The sequence below is a fragment of the Dipodomys spectabilis genome, unplaced genomic scaffold (assembly GCF_019054845.1).
Source record: "Dipodomys spectabilis isolate Male_0828 unplaced genomic scaffold, ASM1905484v1 ptg000046l, whole genome shotgun sequence".
Classification (NCBI taxonomy): Eukaryota; Metazoa; Chordata; class Mammalia; order Rodentia; family Heteromyidae; genus Dipodomys; species Dipodomys spectabilis.
This window is the reverse complement of record NW_024870723.1, coordinates 9,434,595-9,457,440: the sequence shown is the minus strand read 5'-3', so window position 1 is coordinate 9,457,440 and position 22,846 is coordinate 9,434,595. Positions and strand designations below refer to the sequence as shown.

The 22,846-nt window shown below is 36.6% G+C and overlaps 1 protein-coding gene across 3 annotated transcripts in view; it reads left to right on the top strand.

The window, feature by feature from the left end:
• Rc3h2 (ring finger and CCCH-type domains 2) overlaps positions 1 to 22,846 on the top strand; it is a 64,276-nt gene that overhangs the window by 2,337 nt on the left and 39,093 nt on the right. For all 3 annotated transcript variants that reach the window (XM_042678770.1, XM_042678768.1, XM_042678769.1), the window contains 4 exons: positions 6,836 to 7,133; positions 8,436 to 8,553; positions 11,598 to 11,831; positions 21,284 to 21,459. In XM_042678770.1, the coding sequence (XP_042534704.1) occupies positions 6,903 to 7,133; positions 8,436 to 8,553; positions 11,598 to 11,831; positions 21,284 to 21,459 (759 nt within the window). In that variant the 5' untranslated portion in view covers positions 6,836 to 6,902. The remainder of the gene's footprint in view (positions 1 to 6,835; positions 7,134 to 8,435; positions 8,554 to 11,597; positions 11,832 to 21,283; positions 21,460 to 22,846) is intronic.

Sequence of the window (22,846 nt, the reverse complement as noted above, 5' to 3'; positions counted from 1 at the left end):
AAATATTTAAATAATTGTATATGTTGATTATATGTTGAAATGGTATTTTGGATAAATTGAGTTAGCTAAAATTAATTTTACCTATTTTAATACAAGTACCAGAAATATTTTAATTATTTTTGGCGGTGGATGTTAAAGAAACCCAAGGCCAAACATGTACATGATAAACATGTACTCTATACCAAGCCCAACACTCCCAAGACCTTGTGTTTATATTTTTATTGGACATTGATATTCTAGAGCAGCATTAGTCTTCCATTAAGTAAATTAACTGAATAAAAGTAGGCATAAGGAGAGGGGACTCAGTAGTAGAGTGCTTGCATAAGGCCTAGATTTTGATCAATAACACTACAAAAGTAAATAACTAAAACAAGTACATATGAATATATGAAAACTAAAATGTTCCTGCGTATACTCTTATAACCAAAATAAGGCTTATAACATCTTATAACCAAGAAGGCTAAGGACTTTAGCAATAAGAAATATAAAGTTAAATAGTTGCCTTTATTGAGGGAGAAACAAGTAATCAAAAAGTGTCTGAAAACTAGGTATTTTTCAAGCCTAACTAGTACTAAAAAGTATAAAGATTAGTTAAAATAGAAGTTACCATCTCACTATATTCCTACTAAAATGCACTGAAAGTTCTATCCCACACTTATTTTAAAGACTGAATTCAGCTTCATTGATTGAGGAAGTAGAAATGTGCTGAGTGTGATGTTGCACATCTGCATGCAGTTCCAGCTATTCCAGATGTGTAGGTAGGGTGATCACAGTCCCAGACCATGCCCCAGACAAAAACATAAGAATCTGTTTAAAAAAGTAACCAAACAGACAAAAAAACTGGGGACTTCGTTCAAGTGGGCAGGGCACCAATCTCATAAGCACAAGCTCTGAGGTCAGACCCTCGTACCACCAGAAAAAAGTGAAACTTGAGACTTAGCTATTTATAACTTAAAGCTAAGTCATATATAATAATAGTATTTTTAAATGTACTTTAATTCCTCCTCCCTGCCCCCAGTTCTGCTGACAGGTATAGATGTTGAGTTTTAGAATTTGTAAGTTGTTTACATTAGCTGTTTTGGATTTTTTTGTTTTGTTTTCCTTAGGCCAGAACCTAAGTTATACTTCTGATGCTTTAAATTTAGTTGTAAATCCAAAGTTAATTATTTTAATGCTTACTTTTTTGATTTGAGAGACACCATTCTAGGTCATTTCAGTAGCTTATAGTTCTTATATATGTTAACTAGAATAAAAACAATGGCTTTTAATAAACAGACCTGAATCCTAATGTTTATATTTTTATATGCAGAATTATAAAGTACTATATGTACATACATCCACACAGCAGTGAAGAAAGCTATAAACTATATTATTACATTTTAAAATCAAGTGCCATGGTCTTCAACTGACTGCATAATAATGACTAATAGGAGAAAATGAAAGTACTTAGCTGATACGCAGCTTGGTGCTAATAAATCAGTCACACTTTTCTTCATTTGAGAGAAGTCTGTGATTCTTTTATGAGTAACACTTATAGCAAGGTACTTATCAATTGGGAAATTAAGCAAAAACCTGTTTAAGGTTCCACTTTTAATTTAGCATTTCTTATTCTTATGCTTCATCTTATTATTCTTCAATTTGAGAAACTAGTTATCAAGATTAGGTAATACAAAAATTAGAATACTTTTACTGCAGGTATCTAGAGTTGTGAACTTTTTTGTCCTTTTTTTTTGTTATTATAAAGGTGATGTACAGAGGGATTATAGTTATGTAAGTCAGGTAATGAGTACATTTCTTTCTTTTTTGGGGAGGAGGGGGTCTAGTCATGGGGCCTAAACTCTGGGCCTGGGCGCTGTCCCTCAGCTCTTCAGCTCAAGGCTAGCATTCTACCACTTGAGCCACAGTGCCATTTCCAGCTTTTTTTTTTTCTTCTGCTTATGTGGTGTTGAGGAATCGAACCCAGGGCCTCATACATGCAAGACAAGCACTCTACCACTGAGCCACCTTCCCAGCCCATGAGTACATTTCTTTTTTTTTTCTTTTTTTGGGGGTCCGGTCATGGGGCTTGGGCGCTGTCCCTCAGCTCTTCAGCTCAAGGCTAGCATTCTACCACTTGAGCCACAGTGCCATTTCTAGCTTTTTTTTTTTTCTTTTTGCTTATGTGGTATTGAGGAATCGAACCCAGGGTCTAATGCATGCAAGGCAAGCGATCTACCATTGAGCCACCTTCCCAGCCCATGAGTCCATTTCTTATTGGACAATGTCACCTTTTCCTTCACTGTCTCCGAGTTTTTTCCTCCCAAGTTGTAAATTTTTTTTTTTTTTTTTCGGTCGTGGGGCCTGAACTTGGCCTAGGCACTGTACCTTGGCTCTTCAGCTCAAGGATAGTGTTCCACCACTTGAGCTCCAGTGCTACTTCTGGTTTTTTATGCTTATGTGGTGCTGAGGAATCGAACCCAGGGCCTCATGTATGCAAGGCAAGCACTCTACCACTGAGCCACCTCCCAAGCCAGTTGTAAACTTTTTGATCCATTTTATCTCAACTTGAAATATTTTGTGAGTATATTTAGAGTAAGTAGTTCAGTACTAAGTAATTTAGATTTCCTTATAAATTGTCAAATCGCTATAAATGTGTCAGTTATAAGCCTAAAAGTTTTATAAATTAATATATACTCTTGTATATATTCTTGTTGCTTGTTCATATCTTATTTTTTGTTTTTTGTTTGTTTGTTTTTGTGCTGGTCCTGGACCTGAACTTAGGGCCTGAGTGTTGTCCTTTAGCTTTTGTATTCAAGTCTATAGTGCTCTACTACTTGAGCAACAGCTCTACTTCTGTCTTTTGTGGGTTAATTGGAAATAAGAGTCTCACAGACCTTCCTGTCTGGGCTGGCTTTGAACTATGACCCTGAGATCTCAGCCTCCTGAGTAGCTAGGATTGTGGGCATGAGCCATTGGTACCTGGCCTCATACCTTGTTTTTAAAATATAAAAAGAAGATATTTGTAATTTTTCATAGTTATGAAAAGAATTCTTACATAGTTTGATGAAGTACCATTATTTTAAAATAATTGGAGCTTCTGTTTTGTCATCACTAGTTAAACCTTTAATAAACTTTGGTTTTTTAGATAAAATTTTTATTTGTCTTGAATAATCTAGAATTTACCTTTAATAGTAATGAAGGAATACATTTAAAAAACCATATTCACTATACCTCATCATAAAAGGTTTTTAATTTTGTTGATGTATAGCAGGAGGAACAGGCAGACTTATTGCCAAAGTTTTCTTAGAGGAGTGTTTGTGTGTGTGTACTTGCTGATCTTGGTCTTGAACTCTGGGCCTGGGCATTGACCCTGAGCTCCTTTTGCTCAAGGGTAGTGGTCTACCACTTGAGTCACAGCTCCACTTCGGTCTTTTTCTATGATTTATTGGCAGTAGGGTCTAATAGAGCCGGGTACCGGTGGCTCATACCTGTAGTCCTAGTTACTGTAGTCCTAGTTACTCAGGAGGCTGAGATCTGAGGATCATGGTTCAAAGCCAGTCCAGGCAGGAAAGTCTGTGAGAGTCTTTTTTTTTTTTTTTGGGTCCAGTTGTGGGGTCTGAACTCTGGGCCTGGGTGCTGTCCCTCAGCTCTTCAGCTCAAGGCTAGCGCTCTACCACTTGAGCCACAGCATCACTTCTGGTTTTTTTCTTATGTGGTGCTGAGGAATCGAACCCAGGGCCTCAGGCATGCAAGGCAAGCGCTCTACCACTGAGCCAACTTCCCAGCCCCATGTGAGAGTCTTACCTCTAGTTAACCACCAGAAAACTGGAAGTGGCACTGTGGCTCAGGTAGTAGAGCCCTCGCCTTGAGCTGAGTTTTAAGTGTTTTAAAAGTGTTAATTCGCCGGCCCCTGTAATCCTAGCTACTCAGGAGGCTGAGATCTGAGGATCACGGTTCAAAGCCAGCCTGGGCAGGAAAGTCCGTGAGATTCTTATCTCCAATAAACCACTAGAAAATCAGAAGTGGTGCTGTGGCTTAAGCAGTAGAGCACTTGCCTTGAGCTGAAGAGCACAGGAACATCACCCAAGCCCAGAGTTCAAGCCCCACGACCAACAAAAAAAAAAAAAGAAAAGTGTTAATTCAATTTCTAGTAGAACTTAAACTTCTCAGGATTAATTATATTAAAAGCTCTGGTGTTCTTATACTTGAAAATGTGGATAAAGGGATATAACATAAAACTATAAAGTGTGTTCTGGAATGCTCTACCGTAGTTTTAAACAGTGGATGATATGGAAAGCTGAATTCTTGCTCATTGATTTCTATTATCATTGATACCCTAGCCCAACTGAATTCACATTCCCAAATAAGTACACATTGTGGGGGGGAAAAAAGTGAATTTAAGATAAAATTCATTTTTTTGGTTTGGATTCACAAATTTTCTAGCAAAATTCTGCAACCAGAAAACAACATTAAATTGGTTAAGTAGTTTTAGGGATTATGTGTTTAGCTGCATAGTGTTCATCTCTGAATTTGGAAGCAAACTAGTTTTTAGATTGATGGTACTAAGAAGTGTGGGAATATGAAAATGAACCGCATAAAGATATAAGTATTAAAATCTTGTGTAGAGCTGTTTAAGGAAAAGTTTTGTATTAGATAGGGTTCTTTTTACATAGAAAGACATTTAATTAATTTTTACTGAGCTTTTTTTTCAATTAAATTTTTGTGCCCGTCCTAGGGCTTGAACTCAGCCTTAGGCACTGTCCCTGAGCTAGCTTTCTATCACTTCAGCTTTTTTGTAGTTTGTTGGAGATAAGAGTCTCACAGACTTTCCTGCCCAAACTGGCTTCAAACCGCAGTCCTCCGTTCTCAGCCTCCTGAGTGGCTAGGATTACAGATGGGAGCCAGTATTCCCCAGCTTACTGAATCATTTTAAAAAAAATTTTAAATAAAAAAAAACACAATAAAGGCTACTGGAATCACTCATTTATATGTTTTGGGAATACTTTCAGTTATATACTTCTTATTCTGATTACATTTTAAAACAGTCTGTGTGACTAATATATTTAAGTTGGTAAATATTTGTATGGACAAGAATTATTCTAAATACCTAGATTTCTCATTCACTATTGTCTTTGTTAGGCTTAGTTATGTGTTTTGTGTTAGAAGATAAATAAAATTTGTGTTTGTGATGTAAATTGAATTCAGGCTTGTGCATTCTAGTCAGCCACTCTACTAATGAGCTATGTCCCATTCTAGGACAAAGATTTCAATCTTAGAAATAAGAAAAATCTCTCACTCTTATTTTTCCCTGTACCTTTTCAATTTATAATCTTATTCATTATAGTTTTCCCTAAACTATTATTGCTGCAAAAATTGATATTTATATTTTACCTTTTTTTTCTTCCTAGAATTGTTAGATAAGAATAGTGTTTCTTTTTTTCTAAGTTAATTTTTTTGGACCTGATTTATTTTATTTAATTAATTAATTTATTTTTTTTTGTTGGTCGTGGGGCTTGAACTCTGGGCTTGGATGCTGTCCCTTAGCTCTTCAGCTCAAGGCGAGCGCTCTACCGCTTGAGCCACAGCACCACTTCCTATTTATTTTACTTATTTATTTTTTGGGGGTCCATTCATAGGGCCTAAACTCTAGGCCTGGGCGCTGTCCCTCAGCTCTTCAGCTCAAGGCGAGCTCTCTACCACTTGAGCCACACACCACTTCCAGCTTTTTTCTTTTTGCTTATGTGGTGCTGAGGAATCAAACCTAGGGCCTCGAGCATGCAAGGCAAGCACTCTACCACTGAGCCACCTTCTCAGCCCAGACGTATTTTAGTTATATTTATCAATCACTAAATGCTATACTTTGTCAGAAGTATTAAAGTAGAATATTACAAGGTTATCTTAAACATTCTTTTCTTTGTTTTACTTTGGGTGTACCATACTTTGTAGTCAGTAGTATTTTTCTCACTTATGGACAAATAGCTCAACACAGTCCTCTCTGTAGATTTCCAGAACCTCAGCCTCAGAATCAAGTCCTGACCAATGTCTTTTTCCAGGAGAGAAAGCTGTCATTTTTTGTGTGTGGTACTAGAGATTGAACCCAGGGCCTCATGCATGCTAAATAAGTGATATAATACTGAACTACATCCTAGCCCTACAGTATTGTTTTGATCAATAGTTTTCAAAGGTTACCAGCTCTTAGGTTTTTGATATATTTGGGGATAGTGATTATCTAAGAGGAATACTTAAAGAAAAAACCTTGGCAATCCAAAGTGATTTGCGTTTCTAAAAATGGAATGTGAAGGCCAGGCAGGCATCTATAATCCTAACTACTCCAGAGGCTGAGATATGAGGATTACCTTTCAAAGCCAGCTGGGGCTTTAAAGTCTGCATTAGACTCTAATCTCCAATAAACTACTCAAAAAAGCTGGAAGTGGTACTGTGGTATAAGTGGTAGAGTGCTAGCCTTGAGCATAAAGAGGCCCAGGGACAGCGTCTAGGCACTGAATTCAAGCCCAAGGACTGGCAAAAAGAAAAAAAAGAAAAAAAATGGAATGTGGAAAGTTAATCTGCTTGTTTTTATAGTCATTAAGAAAAATATGTAAACACTTTAATGACTATTTCATGCACAACCAATAAAAATACAGAGTTGGCAGAAACACTCTTAGTGGATTGTTTCTGTGCAAAATTTCAGAAATATAATTATTTTGGCAAATAGATTTTTTTTTTAATATAGACAAAGCATATAAAACTATTCAGAAGATTCAGATTCTGGGACAATGATGGATGATTTTAGCAAGTAACTCTTAAATGATGAATGATGAATAAGTGGTTAATTCTTACTTTTGTCCATTTCCAGCTTACAAAACACTACACAGCAAAATAATGATCTGCTAGACTGCTAACCCAACCATCCAGATTCCACAATGCCTGTGCAGGCAGCTCAATGGACAGAATTTCTGTCCTGTCCAATCTGCTATAATGAATTTGATGAGAATGTGCACAAACCCATCAGTTTAGGTTGTTCACACACTGTTTGCAAGACCTGCTTGAATAAACTTCACCGAAAAGCTTGTCCTTTTGACCAGACAGCCATCAACACAGACATTGATGTACTTCCTGTCAACTTTGCACTTCTCCAGTTGGTTGGAGCCCAGGTAAGCTTTCAGTATTTTACTCATTTAATATCTAAAATGATTTATCAAGCTTCATTTATTACAAATATATACAAAATATGTTTAGTGATCAATGAGACATAAAAAATAAATGTCCAATGTACCAGGTTTTAAAAGATTTTCTTAAATATCATTAACCTCTTAAGCAAAACCATAAATTTCACTATATACACATTTTTTTCATCAATCTGTGCTCAAAATTTGTGTTGTTTCTTTTTTTTGAGATGAAATAATTCTGAGACATTTTTATATGTACATAACATATTTATTTACTAAATGATATGAAAAGAAAAAAAGCTTTTACCAGAAGTGAACCAACTAGAACTCTCAAAGGAGAAGTTTTTGGTTTTATTTTTAACTTTAGTTTTATGATAAAATAAGTGAGAAAATAAGCTGTACATATATATATATATTCCTGTGGGTGTATATAACACAGGTATGTATACACTCAAGGCTGGTGCTCTTTGATTAGAGCCACAGGTCCACTTCCCACTTTTTGGTAGTTAATTGAGGATAAGTTTCTCATGGACTTTCCTGCTCAGGCTGGTTCTGAACCACAATCCTTAGATCTGTCAGCATCCTCAGTAGCTAGTATTGCAGCCATGAGCCACCAGTGCCAACAGTCTTCTCATTCTTTACCACTTCAGTAACTGAGGTTATAGGTATGAGTCACCAGACCAAATCACTTTCTAACACACTATTTTTTAAAAATTGTTTTTCATTGTCTCCTAATCTCCATAGAATATAAGCTTTATGGAAACAATAAATTTCCTGTTTTGTTCACTGAAAGCCCCCTAGTGCCAGGCACATCATTAAAATCTTTAAATGTAAATATTGAATATAAAATTGAAGTACCAAATACATTGGCATTATGAAGTATTCATCCACACTTTTCAGATATACAAGTTGCATTCATTGAAGTAGAATTTCAAAGAATTTGAAAAGTAATGTCAGAGGACCTGTATAATTTTCCAAGCTTTCCCTAAATTTAGCATCCTTCAAAATTAATTATACAACTATTATCAAGAAATTATCATTGATATAATACTGTTAACTACTTGCTTTCCCCCTCTTTCCTTAATCCACCCCATTGCTACTATAATATATGTAGCCTATTTGGGAAAGCAGTTTGGCTAGTGGTTAGGTTTAAATTTACTTAAATTTTATTTAATATATTTTACTGATATGTTGTCTTGTATTATAATTATATACTCATGAAGATTATTATCAAGTATATTAATAGCAGTTACATGAGCTGGATGAATGTATTTTTTCTTTTTTTAGGTACCAGATCATCAGTCAATAAAGTTAAGTAATCTAGGTGAAAATAAACATTATGAAGTTGCAAAAAAATGTGTTGAAGATTTGGCACTCTACTTAAAACCACTAAGTGGAGGTAAAGGTAAGTTTATAAAAAGCATTTTTGCTGGCAAGTAACACTTTGTAAGTGTAAATATTAGCTACTTCCAGTAGTTAAGTCACATCGTGGAGCTTGAAATGTATTGGGGGATATGGATATACAGGAATAATAAGTAATGTGACAAAGTAGAACTTTATTTTCATTATATATATATATATATATATATATATATATATATATGAAGCAACACATCATAAGTGTAATAGTTATTGAGTGTATCAATCATATATTTATTTATTGTTATTTTTTCCTTAAGGACATAGACTAAGTACTAGGTGCTATTCTGATGCTATGATATTTTAGTAAACTGGAGGGAAGAATGTACTTTATTTCAAATACAATGCTTATAAGAAAGGTAAAATCTATAATAAAGATTATAACAGTTTATATATTATAATAAATTAGCCAAATATATAGTGGACAATTAGTATAAAAAACAGTATAGTTATGGCAATCAGAATATCAAGGGACGGATATTTTAGATGTCAATATTTATCTAGTAGAGACCTCATTAACAAGATGGCCACTGAACTTGAAAAGGGTAAGAGGTAAATTAATTAAGCACAAAGATTGGGAATATAGTGTTCCACTCAGAGTGAATAGCTAGTGCAGCATCCCTAAGGCAAGCCTGTGTCTTCAAAGGAAAGCAAGAGAAGAGTACTTGGAGGAATGTGAGTGAGCAGGGTAAGATAGGATGAGATGAAATGGTGAGTTTAGGTTTTCTAAAGACTTACTGGCCATTGAAATACTTGCCATTTTTCTCAGAGTAAAGTTGAAGAGTAATTCTTTGTAGGGTTTTATATGGAGTGGTGAGTCTGATCAAGATACATTATATGTATGTGTAGACATGTCAAAATAAAATATCAAGGCTAATAAAAAATGGGGAAAGAAACCACAGAGCAATGATGTATTCTAATGATCAACTGGTTACCATCTTGAGAATTCACTATCAAATTCTAAAGCAGGGTAATCAGTTAGAGGATATAAGGGGGAAGGTTAATAGCAGTGATGTGAAATTGTCAGTAGAGTTTGAGAGGCAAAACAAAGTCAAGTATGACTCCTGGTTTTTGACCTGAGTACCTGGTAGGAAGGTTGCCTTCAATTTACAGAATAGTGAGGATAGACTAGGTTTAGGTAAGAAGTTTGAGTTCATTTGTGGTCATAGTAAATTTGAAATGTCTATTATTTACTTGAGTGCTATTGAGTAATTGGTGGATGTATTAGTTTTGTGTTCAGAATGACATCTAGGAGATATAATTTTAGAGACTTTGACAGATGATTAGAATTTAAAGCAATGAGACTAGGTAAGATCACCTAAGGAATGAGTTTATATAAGAGAAATAGAGTAGGTCCTGAATCTCTTTAACACTTAAGAAGTCAAGAGGGGGGAGAAAGATGAAAACAGCAAAGAAGATGGGTGATGGGGAAGGAACAAAGAAAACTGAGGCAATAGCATATTCTTAAACCAAATAGTTTAACACAATGAAGAGTAACCATTAGTGTTGAATGATATCGGAAGGCCAAATAAGGACTGAGAATTAACCAAGAATTTAGCATAGAAAATATAACTACCTTACAAAAGCCCTTTTGGTTGAGATAGTTTGCAAAAACTTAATGTAAGTAGGCATTGAATTTGTGAAACAGGAAGTGGAAGCAGTGAATATAGCAAACCAACAGGATAACCTGTGGTGAACATCTGTAATCCTAGCATTAAGGACGCTAAAGCAGGAGAATTATAATTTTAGTATCAGCATGGTATACACAGGAGTTTGAGTGCAACTTGGCCTATATTGGGAGTCTCCCAATATGTAAATAAATATGTGACTAGGGAAGCCAGGGGTGGTGGAACATAACTGTAATCCTAGCACTTAGGAGGCAGAGGAAGGAAAATCACAGCTTTAAAGCCAGCATGAGCCAGGTGCTGGTAGCTCACGCCTGTAATCCTAGCTACTCAGGAGGCTGAGATCTGAAGATTATGGTTCAAAGCCAGCCTGGGCAGGAAAGTCCATGAGACTCATATCTTCAATAAACCACCAGAAAACTAGAAGTGGCACTGTGGCTCCAGTGGTAGAGTGCTCACCTTGTGCTGAAGAGCTAAAAGACAGTGCCCAGGCCCAAAGTTCAAGCACTGGGACTGACCAAAAAAAAAGCCAGTTTGGACCACATCATAAGTTCTAGATTACCCTGGGCTATATAATGAGACTTTAAAAAAAAATGGCTGGGCATTAAAGATGTAGGTCAGTGATAGAGTGATTGCCCATCATGGTCAAGCTCAAGGTCCTTGATTTGATTTCTGGCAACAACAATGGGAAAGGAGCCGGGCGCTGGTGGCTCACGCCTGTAATCCTAACTACTTAGGAGGCTGAGACCTGAGGATCACGGTTCAAAGCCAGCCCAGGCAGGAAAGACCGTCATGAGACTCTTATCTCCAATAAACCACTAGAAAACTGGAATTGTTGCTGTGGCTCAAGTGGTAGAGTGCTCGCCTTGAGCTGAAGAGCTGAGGTACAGCGCCCAGGCCCAGAGTTCAAGCCCCATGACTGACAAAAAAAAAAAAATTGGGAAAGGACAAGGAAGAGGGAAGGGTGGGAGGGAAGAAGAAAGAGAAAGGAAGGAAGAAAGAAAGAGAGAAAAAGAAAAGAGAAATTAGAAATAGGACACTGGTGGTGTCCTAACACCATACAAAATGTCTTGTGTACAATTTGAAAGAAATGAACCATTCTTAATCATTACTTTTTAAGTTAAAGTCTGTATTTATTCTTCTTTAATATTTACCTCTAGTTGTTTTAGTAAGTGTGGAGAATAGACTAAATTCAGATGTATACAACCCAGAGAACAAGACACCTAAATAAGTAAAAAGTAGGCTTATTTTTACTAAAGTGTTAATTAACAACAGCACAATACTCAGAAAATAAAACTACTTGTGATGAACTTATTAAAATTTGAGACTGAGTAGGTAAATGCAGATAATTCTCATGTACTTGCATTTTTTTAATTGAAAAACATTTGTTTCTCTTTTCTTAAAGGTGTAGCTAGTTTGAACCAGAGTGCACTGAGTCGTCCAATGCAAAGGAAACTAGTGACACTTGTGAACTGTCAACTGGTGGAGGAAGAAGGTCGTGTCAGAGCCATGCGAGCAGCTCGTTCACTTGGAGAAAGAACTGTAACAGAACTGATATTACAGCACCAGAACCCTCAGCAATTATCTGCCAATCTATGGGCTGCTGTCAGGGCTCGAGGATGCCAGTTTCTAGGGCCAGGTAAAATAGATTGCCATCTTAGATTTTTCATTGGTTAACAGGTATTAAGGATGCCAGTTTGTCAAGCTAAGTTAAGATCCCAACACTTAACTCATCATTATTTACACATACATATATAGCTAAAGATAAAAGCAATTTTTGTTAATTATTGAGCCACATCCCCCAATCCTCAATTTTTGTTAATCATAATCTTATTATAGGCAATGATTTAGTGTTTTAATACACATTTCTTATTTTATCCTCAGCTATGACTGAAAGGGAACCTAACTCTAATTTTACAAATAGAAAACTGAGCTAGAAATAGGTCTAAGGTTATACAGTAAAGTAAACTTCTATTTGGGAAAGCATTAGTGTTTCACCTCTTTGATTTAGACTGTACTTTGAGTATAATTTAACTGTATGAAGGAAACATTGTTAGAAGTTGGATTGAGACAACTGGATGGGCATTTGGAAAAGTATTTGGTTGCATTCTTTATATCCTACCATCACTCCCTAAATTACAAATAGATCCGAAGTACTTAGTATATTAATAATGTAATTTTTTTTAAAAAAAGATGAATTCTTTGATAACTTGGGAATAGGGAACACATTTTTGAACTGAAAAATCCAGAAGCAGTAAGAGGGAAAAAATATGTATTTGAATGTATAATTTTGTGTTTAGCCTTTATCACAAAGTAGAAAAAGTTACAGACTAGGAAAAATATAGCTAATTAAAAGGTGCTTTAAAAATTCAAAAGATGGGAACTGGGAAGGTGGCTCAGCAGTAGAGCACTTGCCTTGCATGCATGAGGCCCTGGGTTCGATTCCTCAGCACCACATAAGCAAAAAGAAAAAAGCCAGAAGTGGCGGTGTGGCTGAAGTGGTAGAGCACTAGCTTTGAGCCGAAGAGCTGAGGGACAAGCGCCCAGGCCCAGAGTTCAGGCCCCACAACCGGACCACCCCCCCCCAAAAAAAAATTCAGAAGAGCCAGGCACCTGTGTTCACACCTGTACTCCTTAGCTACTCAGGAAGGTGAGATCTAAGGATCTCCTTTCAAAGTCTGCCTTGGCAGGAAAGTCTGTGATACTCTTTATCTCCAATAAACCACAGTGAAACCTGACGTGGTGCTATGCGTCAAGTAATAGAACACTTGCCTTGAAGAGCTGTGGGACGGCGTCTAGGCTCAGAGGTCAAGCTCCACGACCCACAAAAAAAGAAAAAAAATTTCAGAAGAAAACTGAGCTCTGTGGCTAGTGCTCATTGTAATCCATTGCTATTCAGGAGGTAGAGATCATAAGGATATTGGTTCAAGACCAGCCTAGGGCAAAATGTTAGCCAGACTTTCAGCCATCAATTTGGACATGATGGAGCACATGTGTGATTCAAGTTATGTCAGAGGAATATGTAGGAGGATCATAGTCTGAGACTGACCCCAGGAAAAAACATGAGCCTATCGAAAATACAAAGCTAAAAGAGCTGGAGTATGACTTATATGGAGAGTTCCTGTCTAGTAAGCATGAGACCATGGGTTAAAACCCCAGTTCCATAAAAAATAACAACAAAAAAAATTTGTTTCAAAAGACCCAACAATCTAACCTGAGTAATTGACAAAAGATGCAGTTAGCAGTTGAAAAGTTATAAAAATGACCTTAAAAATATGTTACTTACTTGTTCATACTAGAAGAAATATACACTGAAAAATAGCACTTAAATGTGATTTCTTGTCTGTTAAATTGGCAGAATCCAAGTTGCATTGTATTCTGTGACTTTATATTCTGTACTTGATACAGCATTCATAGGAATGAAGCAAGCATATAAACTTAAAGAACAACAACAAAAAAAAAACTTAAAGAACAACATCTCGCAAAATCAAAATCACCTCTGTAGTTTAAATTAATCACATATTTACATTAATGCCAATATTTCCCTTCTTTTTTTTCCTTTCCTCTGTCCTTTTTTGTTCTCTTCTGTAATACTATATATTTGTGAACCTACTATACTGGAGGATGAGATAAGGAAAATCAGAATTTAAGGCCAGCTTGAGAGTTCAAAGACAGCCTGGTTCTCACACCAAAACCTTAAACCACATTCCTCCTCTATACACAAAAAGATACAAGTAATAAATCACATAATAATAATAATAAATAACAACCTTACCATCTTAAATTTGAATTCTCAATATTAGTACAGCCTCATTTATTTTTCTCTTTCTAAAACAATGGTAATTTCCTAGGTCTGTCCCTTCAAAATCTTAGAAGCAATAAATACTCAAAGCCCATGTAGACTGTGAGCTTTAATAAATACTATATTCTACTATAAGGAAGCAGATAAATGTCTTATTCTAGCTCTAAAGTATGAATGTAAAAGATAAGCCTTGGAATTCTTGTGTTGGAAGCAAAAAAGTATATCAAAGATTAATAAAATCTTGTCAAAAAGACAGAATTAAACTTGAGTAACTCCTCACTGGATAAAAGTAGGATAATTTGCCAGGCATCAGTGACTCATGTCTGTAATCTTAGCTACTCAGGAGCCTGAGATCTGAGGATTGCAGTTTGGAGCTAGCCTGGGCAGGACATGAGAGTTATGCCCAATAAACGACTCAGAAAAAGCTGGAAGTGGTGCTGCACCTCCAAGAGGTAGAGTGTTAGCCTTGAGCACAAAGAGACTCAGCACCCAGGCTGAGTTCAAGCTCTAAGACCGGCCAAAAAAAAAAAGTGAGACAACTTTAAATATCAAAAAGAATGATACAATAAATCAAAATGTACACAATTGTAAAAATCTGTGAGTCTAAAATTATAGTGTAGAAAGTAATTGGTTGTCTTAGATGGTTGCTAGGGGCACTAATGGAATATTTAGAAAATTAAAAACTAAATTTGGAAAAAAGCCAAGCATTTTCGTCCTGCTTTTCCTACATAAGCTATTTCAAGACAGTTCTGTTATATTGAATGAAATTTCCTTTATAGCAGAATTTCAGCTAACAAATTTAGAAAGAAATTGATAAAATTAGAAAAGCCAGCTAAGGTGTTGGTTGCTCATGCCATTAATCCTAGCTACTCAGGAGGCTGTAATTTGAGGATCATGATTCAAAGCCATCCCAGGCAGAAAGATCCATGAGACTCCTATCTCCAGTTGAACACCAAGAAATGCTGAAAGTGGAGCTGTGGCTCATGTTGTACAGCATATAGTCTTGAGCACATAAGCTCAGGGACAACTCCCTAGGCCCTGACTTCAAGCACGAGGATACACACACACACACACACTTAGAAAAGACACTTGTGACAATGAAAGACTTAATGGATGTAGGCAAAAAAAATCAGTAGTTAAACCATTAGATAGAAGATTACTGGGAAATGTATGGAAGCTAGGTGAAGCCTGAAATTACTGATCAGGCTTAACATTTACTAAAAGTGAAAGGCTAGACCAGACGTTAATGTATCTTCCCATATGATACATAGAATAAGTAGCATATTATCCAAAAACAAAACAAGTCAAAAAAAACCAACAACTCAGTTTAAATCTAATGAAGCCTCTAGTTTACCTAAAATAAAAGGAGTTGAACATATTTTAAAATATAATTATCCAAATAAGAAATGAAAGAAATTCTTTTAAAAAATGATTGCTTCTTCAACAAATCAATGGAGTTTGCTGGGCCCCCCCCCCTTTTTTTGTGCCCACTCTGGGGCTTAAACTCAGGGTGCAGACACTGTGTGCTCAAGGTTGGCAATCTACCACTTGATCCACAGCTTGACTTTTAGTTTTTTGGTAGTTAATTGGAGACAAGAGTGTCACAGACTTTCCTGGCCCAGGCTGGCTTTGAACTGTGATCCTCAGTTCTCAGCCTCCTGACTAACTAGGATTACAGATGTGAGGCATTAGTGCCTACCTGAACTTTCTTTTAAGCCGGAATAGAGTCATAGGAAACTTAGAGACTTTTAGCCTAAAGATATCTCAACTGAAAACAATATATATAAACTTGGTTTGTATACTTAAAACAACTATAAAAAGGTACTTTTGAGACAGTGGGAAAATATAACATGATTAGATGACATGAGATACATTTTTTTTTTGAGTCCAGTCGTGGAGCCTGAACTCTGGGCCTGGGCGCTGTCACTCAGCTCTTCAGCTCAAGGCTAACGCTCTACCACTTGAGCCACAGGGCCACTTCTGGCTTTTTTCTTTTTGCTTATGTAGTGCTGAGGAATCGAACCCAGGGCCTCATGTATGCAAGGCAAGCTCTCTACCACTGAGCCACCTTCCCAGCCCAAGAATACATATTGAGCAATGTAAAATAAGCCCTTCTTATTCACTAGTTTATTAGTTGCAATTTGGCCATGTGTGGTTTCTACAAATAAATAAAAATAAATTTCTGAACTATCCAAGCACCAGTGGATCACACCTACAATCCTATATGCTTAGGAGAATGAGCTCCAGAGGATTGAAGTCTGCAGCCAGCCAGGGCAGAAAACATCTGAGAAACTCCCATCTCCTAAAATAACATGTAAAAACCTGTCTGGAAATGTGGCTCAATTTGTATAGCATCATTTGAGCAAGCAAGCAAAGGAGCACAAGTTCCTGGGCAAAAAATAAAATAAAATTGAAAAACTAGTTTTAAAATTCTGTGCATATCCACATGCATGTGCATGTACATCTCAGAGAAGCTTTCAGTCCATTATGGTTACTTGTGTTTCAGTTGTGATATGTGGAATGCTTCCTTACTGTTTTGGGGTTTTTTGTTTGTTTTTTGTTTTGTTTTCTTTTTGGTATATATGGAATGCTTCCTTACTGTTTTGGGGTTTTTTGTTTGTTTTTTGTTTTGTTTTGTTTTTGGTGCCTGTCCTGAGGCTTGAACTCAAGGCCTGGGCACTGTTCCTCAGTTTTTCCACTCAAGGTTGCTACTCTCACACTTGAGCCACAGCTCCACTTTGGCTTTCTTGTGGTTAAATGGAAATAAGAATTGCACAGACACACCTTCCCAGGCTGGCTTCAAACCTTGATCCAGATCTCTGCTTTCTCCATAGCTAGGATTACAGATATGAGTCACCAAGACCTGGCTGCTTCCTTGTTTTTAATTTTGTGAAAATATTACTCCCCCACAGCAAATGATACCTCAAAACCAAAGCACAAAGGGCACATAAAATGCTTAAGTGAAAAAATTTTAGATTTTTGGAAAGGCAGCACTTGTGGAAGTGGATAGTAGAGTATAGGAATAGTAATTAAGCATCCACAGTGCAGTAGTAAACAGCATTCATCCTGAGTAGTCAGTCACAGTTTCTCCTTCTGGATGGTCTCCTTGCAGCCCTATAATTGCAGATACTGAGAGTCTGCCATAATGCAGTATGTTGTTTAGGACTTACTTCAAAACACTCAAGCCAAAATAACAAGTAAAGCGAGTAAGAAATAGATGAAAGCTGGGCACTAGTGGCTCATGCCTGTAACCCTAGCTACTCAGGAGGCTGAGATCTGAGGATTGCAGTTCAAAGCCAGCCTGGGCAGGAAAGTCTATGAAACTCTTATCTCCAATTAACCACCAGAAAACTGGAAGTGGTGCTGTGGCTTAAGTGGTAGAGTACTCGCCTTGAGCTAAAGAGCTCAGGGACAGTGCCCAGGCCCAGAGTTCAAGCCCCACGACCAACAACAACAACAACATCAAAAGAAATAGATGAAACCTTTCTAACAACAGCTGTTAGGGGTCCATGTTATTCTACTTTTGTATATGTTCAAAATTTTTCATAATATAAAGATAAACCTAATACTATTTCAAAATTTCTACTTTGTATATTTAATGTTGCCTTTTGGTATTTGCTCATGTTTACTTACCTTGAGAAACACTAGATTAGATATCAGATCTTCTTTATTCTACAGTTTTTAATGGACAAAAGATTTTACCTCTATAAAAGATATACAGATGGTCAAGAAAACTATGAAAATATGCTGAATGTCTTTAGTTATAAGGAAAGTGTAAATCAGATCCCCAGTGAGGGACTGAAGAGGGTTTGGCGGCACAGCTCAGCAATAGAGTCTTTGCCTAATATGTACTATGCTCTGGCTTCATTCCACAGCACCACAAAAGCTGAAAAATAAGCTACAGTGAGAAACAATAGTAACTTCTTACACATAATCCTACAGTTTCACTCATTGGCACATACCCAAAGGAGTAGTGGACCCAAATGTTTATGGCAACCTTACATATGGTTGTTAAAATGTAAAAAAGCCAGACATAGTAGCATAGATCTGTAATTCCAGCTCTCAGAAGGCTGAGGCAGGAGGATGAGCTAGAGGACAGTTTGGGTGTTTATAGCTAGACCCTCAGCCTTCTAAGTGCTAGGATTACAGGTATGTACAACTACACTTAGCCTGTAGTGTTCTTTTTTTCCATTCTAGCTGTACTTTTGTCTTCCACGATGTTGATATTCTTGGAAAATACAGATCATTTGTTTCATTGAATAAAGTAAAAAGAATCAACTCAATTCTGTCAGTCAACTTTTAAGTGGATTAATAAAATATATCCATAAACAATATTATTTAGCCATCAGCCAGGCTCTGGTGGTGCATACTTGTAATCCTAGCTAGTTAAAAGTATGAGATTTGTTGTGGTTTGAAGTCCATTCAAGCAGAAAAGTCTAGGAGACTCTACCACTTGACCAGCAAAAATGCCCAAGTGAAGGTGTATATTACTGGTAAAGTACCAGTGGTTGAGCAGTTTGCAAAAGGCAAGTGAAAATGAAAGCCCTTAAGTCCAAGCCCCACTACAGACACAGGAAAAAAAAAATACTATTCTGACGTAAAAAGGAATGAAAGACTATGAGTATACTTGTGAATTAACTTTGAAAATACCATCTCAAGTGAAGGAAACCTGATAGCAGATGAGTGGTTGCTAAAAGATTGGGTAAAGAGAGGGTGCAAGAAATGACAGCTTGATGACTGGAGTTGTCTTTGTAGTAACAAAAATGCCTTTAAACTAGATACAGTTGATGATATATACATTAGGAATATATTAGGAAGTAAATTTTGCACGTTTCTATTTTCCAGTGCTGGGTATGGAACTCTACCACTGAGCTGCATCCCCAATTCTGAACTCTTTAAAATATTTTGGGGGGGATTTTTGTTGGTTATAGAGTTTGAACTTGGGGCCTAAGCACTGTCCCTAAGCTTTTTCGCTTAAGGCTAGCACTCTACCACTTTTAGCCACAGTACCACTTCCAGTTTTCTGGTAGTTAATTGGAGATAAGTCTTGTGGAGTTTCCTACCAGGGTGGCTTTGAACTGTGATCCTCAGATCTTAGCCTCTTGAGTAGCTGGGATAACAGGTATGAGCTACTAGCGCCCAGCTAAAATTGTTGATTTTTATTTTAATTGTAAAAATAGTATACAGAGGGGTTACAGTTACAAGAATAAGGTAATGAATACATTTCCTATAGAACATTGTTACCTCCTCCTTTGTTTTTCCCCTACCCACTCTTCCCTCCCCAACATTCCTCCCTCCCCTCCCAAGTTGTAAAGTTCATTTTCTACATAGTGTCTTGTACACCTCATTGTTACAATGGGTCAACCTGTATCCTTGTTTCAGCATTTTGTTATTTCCCTTCCCTTCCCCAAATTAGAAAAATGTATATACAAGATGCAGGGCACTGACATCAAAACAGTGAAAACAGGGGTTATACCATGGAGGAAGAACATACAAGAGAAACAAAAAAAAAAAAAATCACATACATTTTAGATATATTAAAAACAATAGCAAGAAAGAAAAAACAAGTGTGTCCCTATCTTGGGGTTCATTTCACTTGTCATATGCACATAGCTTTTGACCTTTTGTGCTTGTCCTCGACTTATACTAGTTATTGCAAATAAGGGAAACCATGGGACCTATGTTTCTTTGGACCTGGCTTACTTCACTTAATATAATTTTTTCCAAGTTTTTCCATTTCCTAACAAATGGGGCAATGTCATGGAGGCATAGAATTCCATTGTATACATATACCACATAAAATAGTTAATTTTATGTGAATGTTTATCTTAACTTTTTAAAGTTCTTGGTTCTATCCCTAATTTTGCTAACTAGTTATGCTATCTTATTCACTTTTCTGGATTCTGCATGAGTTCTCAGCTCTAAAATTGTTTTGATTGATAATCATATATTTGACTTTCATATTGAAGTGCTAGCAAATTTTGACTAAAAAGTTACAGAAGCGATGCAGAGAATTTCCTTTATTGTTTATCTACCTTCACCAGTTTTAAGTATTTTGCCATATTATTCTCTTTTCTGAACCATTTGAGGACAACTTGCATTATTTTAAGAACTTTACCCTCATCCAGTACTTCAGTATGTCTCCTATAAACAAGGATACTTTGTTATGTGGTAACATATATTGGGCAAATTAAAAACTTCGACATAGACACAGTAATATAATTTATAGATTCTAACTTTTGCCTCGCATTATTTTAGGACAACTTCTAATATAAAATATATTCTAAAATCATTTTATAAATTTGTCATGATACTTTTTAGTGTTCTTTTTACTTATTTGTTTTTTGATAGAAGTTCTCTATGTAGCCCAGATCCGACCTCAAACCCACAATCTTCCTACTTCAATCTTCTAGGTGCTAGAATTACTGGCATGTGCTACCATATCTGATCTTCAGTGTTCCTTCGTTTAGAACAGTTCCTCAGCCTCTCTTTGCTTTCTGGGCATTGATGTTCTTGAACAAGAGCCAGTTATTTTGTAATTTTTTAATTTAGATTTGCTTGCTGTTTCTTCATGCTTTGAGATTATACTATACACCCCTAGTCGTAAAACAGCAAAATGAGGTTAATACTTTCTTTATATATTGCATTCAGAGGCTAATATCACTTTTAAATTACTCGTGAAATATTTTCTGACAATAACCATTTTATGCATAAGCCTGTTGTCCTTTGCATACTGTTATTATCTAAGTATTTTTGTGTTTTGTGAGTTATTTTTCCCTATAACATTGTCATTATCTAATTGATTATTATATACCTACAGAACATACATTACTAAAGTTCTGTTTGGATATTTAGTAGAAAGTATATTTTCTTTTGCTTGATTACTTTTTTTTTTTTTGGTAGTCATGGGGCTTCAACTCTGGACCTGGATGCTGTCCCTGAGCTCTTTAGCTCAAGGTTAGCGCTCTACCACTTGAGCCACAGCACTGTTTCCAATTTTCTGGTGGTTAATTGGAGATGAGAGTCTCACAGACTTTCCTGCCTAGGCTGGCTTTGAACTGTGAACCTCAGATCTCAGCCTCCTAAGTAGCTAGGATTACAGGCATGAGCCACTGGTGCCTGGCCTTGATTACTTTTTAGATAAACTACATTTGGTTTGTGTGATACTGTTTTTTTGGCTAATTTAATACAGATTGTGGGTAATTGATCATTTTAAACAAATATTCAAAGATGCCTTTGACAGACATGCTCTGCACAGTAGCGAACTCTTTTTTTTTAACTATTTCTAGCTATGCAAGAAGAGGCCTTGAAGTTGGTGTTGCTGGCATTAGAAGATGGTTCTGCCCTCTCAAGGAAAGTTCTGGTACTTTTTGTTGTGCAAAGACTAGAACCAAGATTTCCTCAGGCATCAAAAACAAGTATTGGTCATGTTGTGCAACTACTGTATCGAGCTTCTTGTTTTAAGGTAAGCATTAAGCAACTGTCCATGCCTGTATCTGAGACAGAGGCTTCCTAGTATTTATTACTATCTAGTGGTTTCAGAAATGCATGTTTATAAAATACATGTTTACAAAAGTAGGAATCTTTTTTTTTCCCTCTGCATTAATTCCATCTGTGATTCCAGTTACCTATAGGTTTCAGTAATATAAAACAGAATTAGTTTTGAGTCAGGCACTGGTGGCTCACGCCTGGAATCCAAGCTACTCCGGAGGCTGAGATCTGAGGGCTGTGGTTCAAAACCAGCCTGATCAGGAAAGTCTTTGAGACTCTCATCTCTAATTGACCACCAGAAAAACTGGAAGTGGAGCTGTGGCTCAATGTGATAGAGTCTCTAGCACAAAAAACTCAAGGACAGTGCCAGGCCCTGAATTTAAGCCCTACAACTGACCACAAAAAAGAAGTAGTTTTGATAAGTTTTGGACTCTTATTAGGAAAAGTTGTAAAAGTGAACTAAGAAGCCTATTCATCTACATCTGTTATCCTAAAAGGTAGTCAAAAATTACACTGTAAATTTCATAAGAGTAAGTGAGCTTTGTAATACTATTTTTATCTCTTCTATAGAGAAATCTGAGAAGGGCCTCAAAGGGATGACAGGAAAGTAAAGTTGAGATTGTGTCAGTCTGTATTCAGTGTGGGTTTTTGGTTTGGTAGAAAGGGCAAGATATTTTCAAATGTAATTCCATTGTCAAGGAAACCATTTGCAGTTAAATTTACTGTGAATAAGAAAACAGCTTGTATCCTTATAGTTTCAGTATGTTATAAGAATGTAAGATATTAGGTAAATCTGGAGAAAGGGTTAGACTTGAAAATACAGAGACCTTTTACCTGCTGTGAAAATAAAACAAAGTAGAAACCAAAGTATATTAAGTTTATTTTGATCATTAGATTCAAGAATAAAAACGGTATAGATAAAAAAGATTTTCTTGACTGGGCTCCGGTGGCTCACATCTGTAATCCTAGCTGCTCAAGAGGCTGAGATGTGAGGATCCTGGTTCGAAGCCAACCCAGGCAGAAAGAAGCCAACCCAGGCAGAAAAGTTCCCATGAGACTCTTACCTCCAATTAGCTACTCAAAAACCAGAAGTGGCACTGTGGCACAAAGTGGTAGAGTGCTAGCCTTGGGCAAAAAGAGCTCAGGGACAGCACCCACGCCCTGATCAGGTTCAAGCCCCACTATCAACAACAACAACAAAAAAGACAAACAAAAAAGATTTTCTTGGCAGATAACAGGTAATTGATGATGTAAAAGGGTTTAAATTAATTTATATAATTCAACTAACTAGACTTGTCTACTCTGTCTGATAGTCATAGTGCTGGATTTCATGTCTTTAGGGAAGCAACAAGTTACAGAGA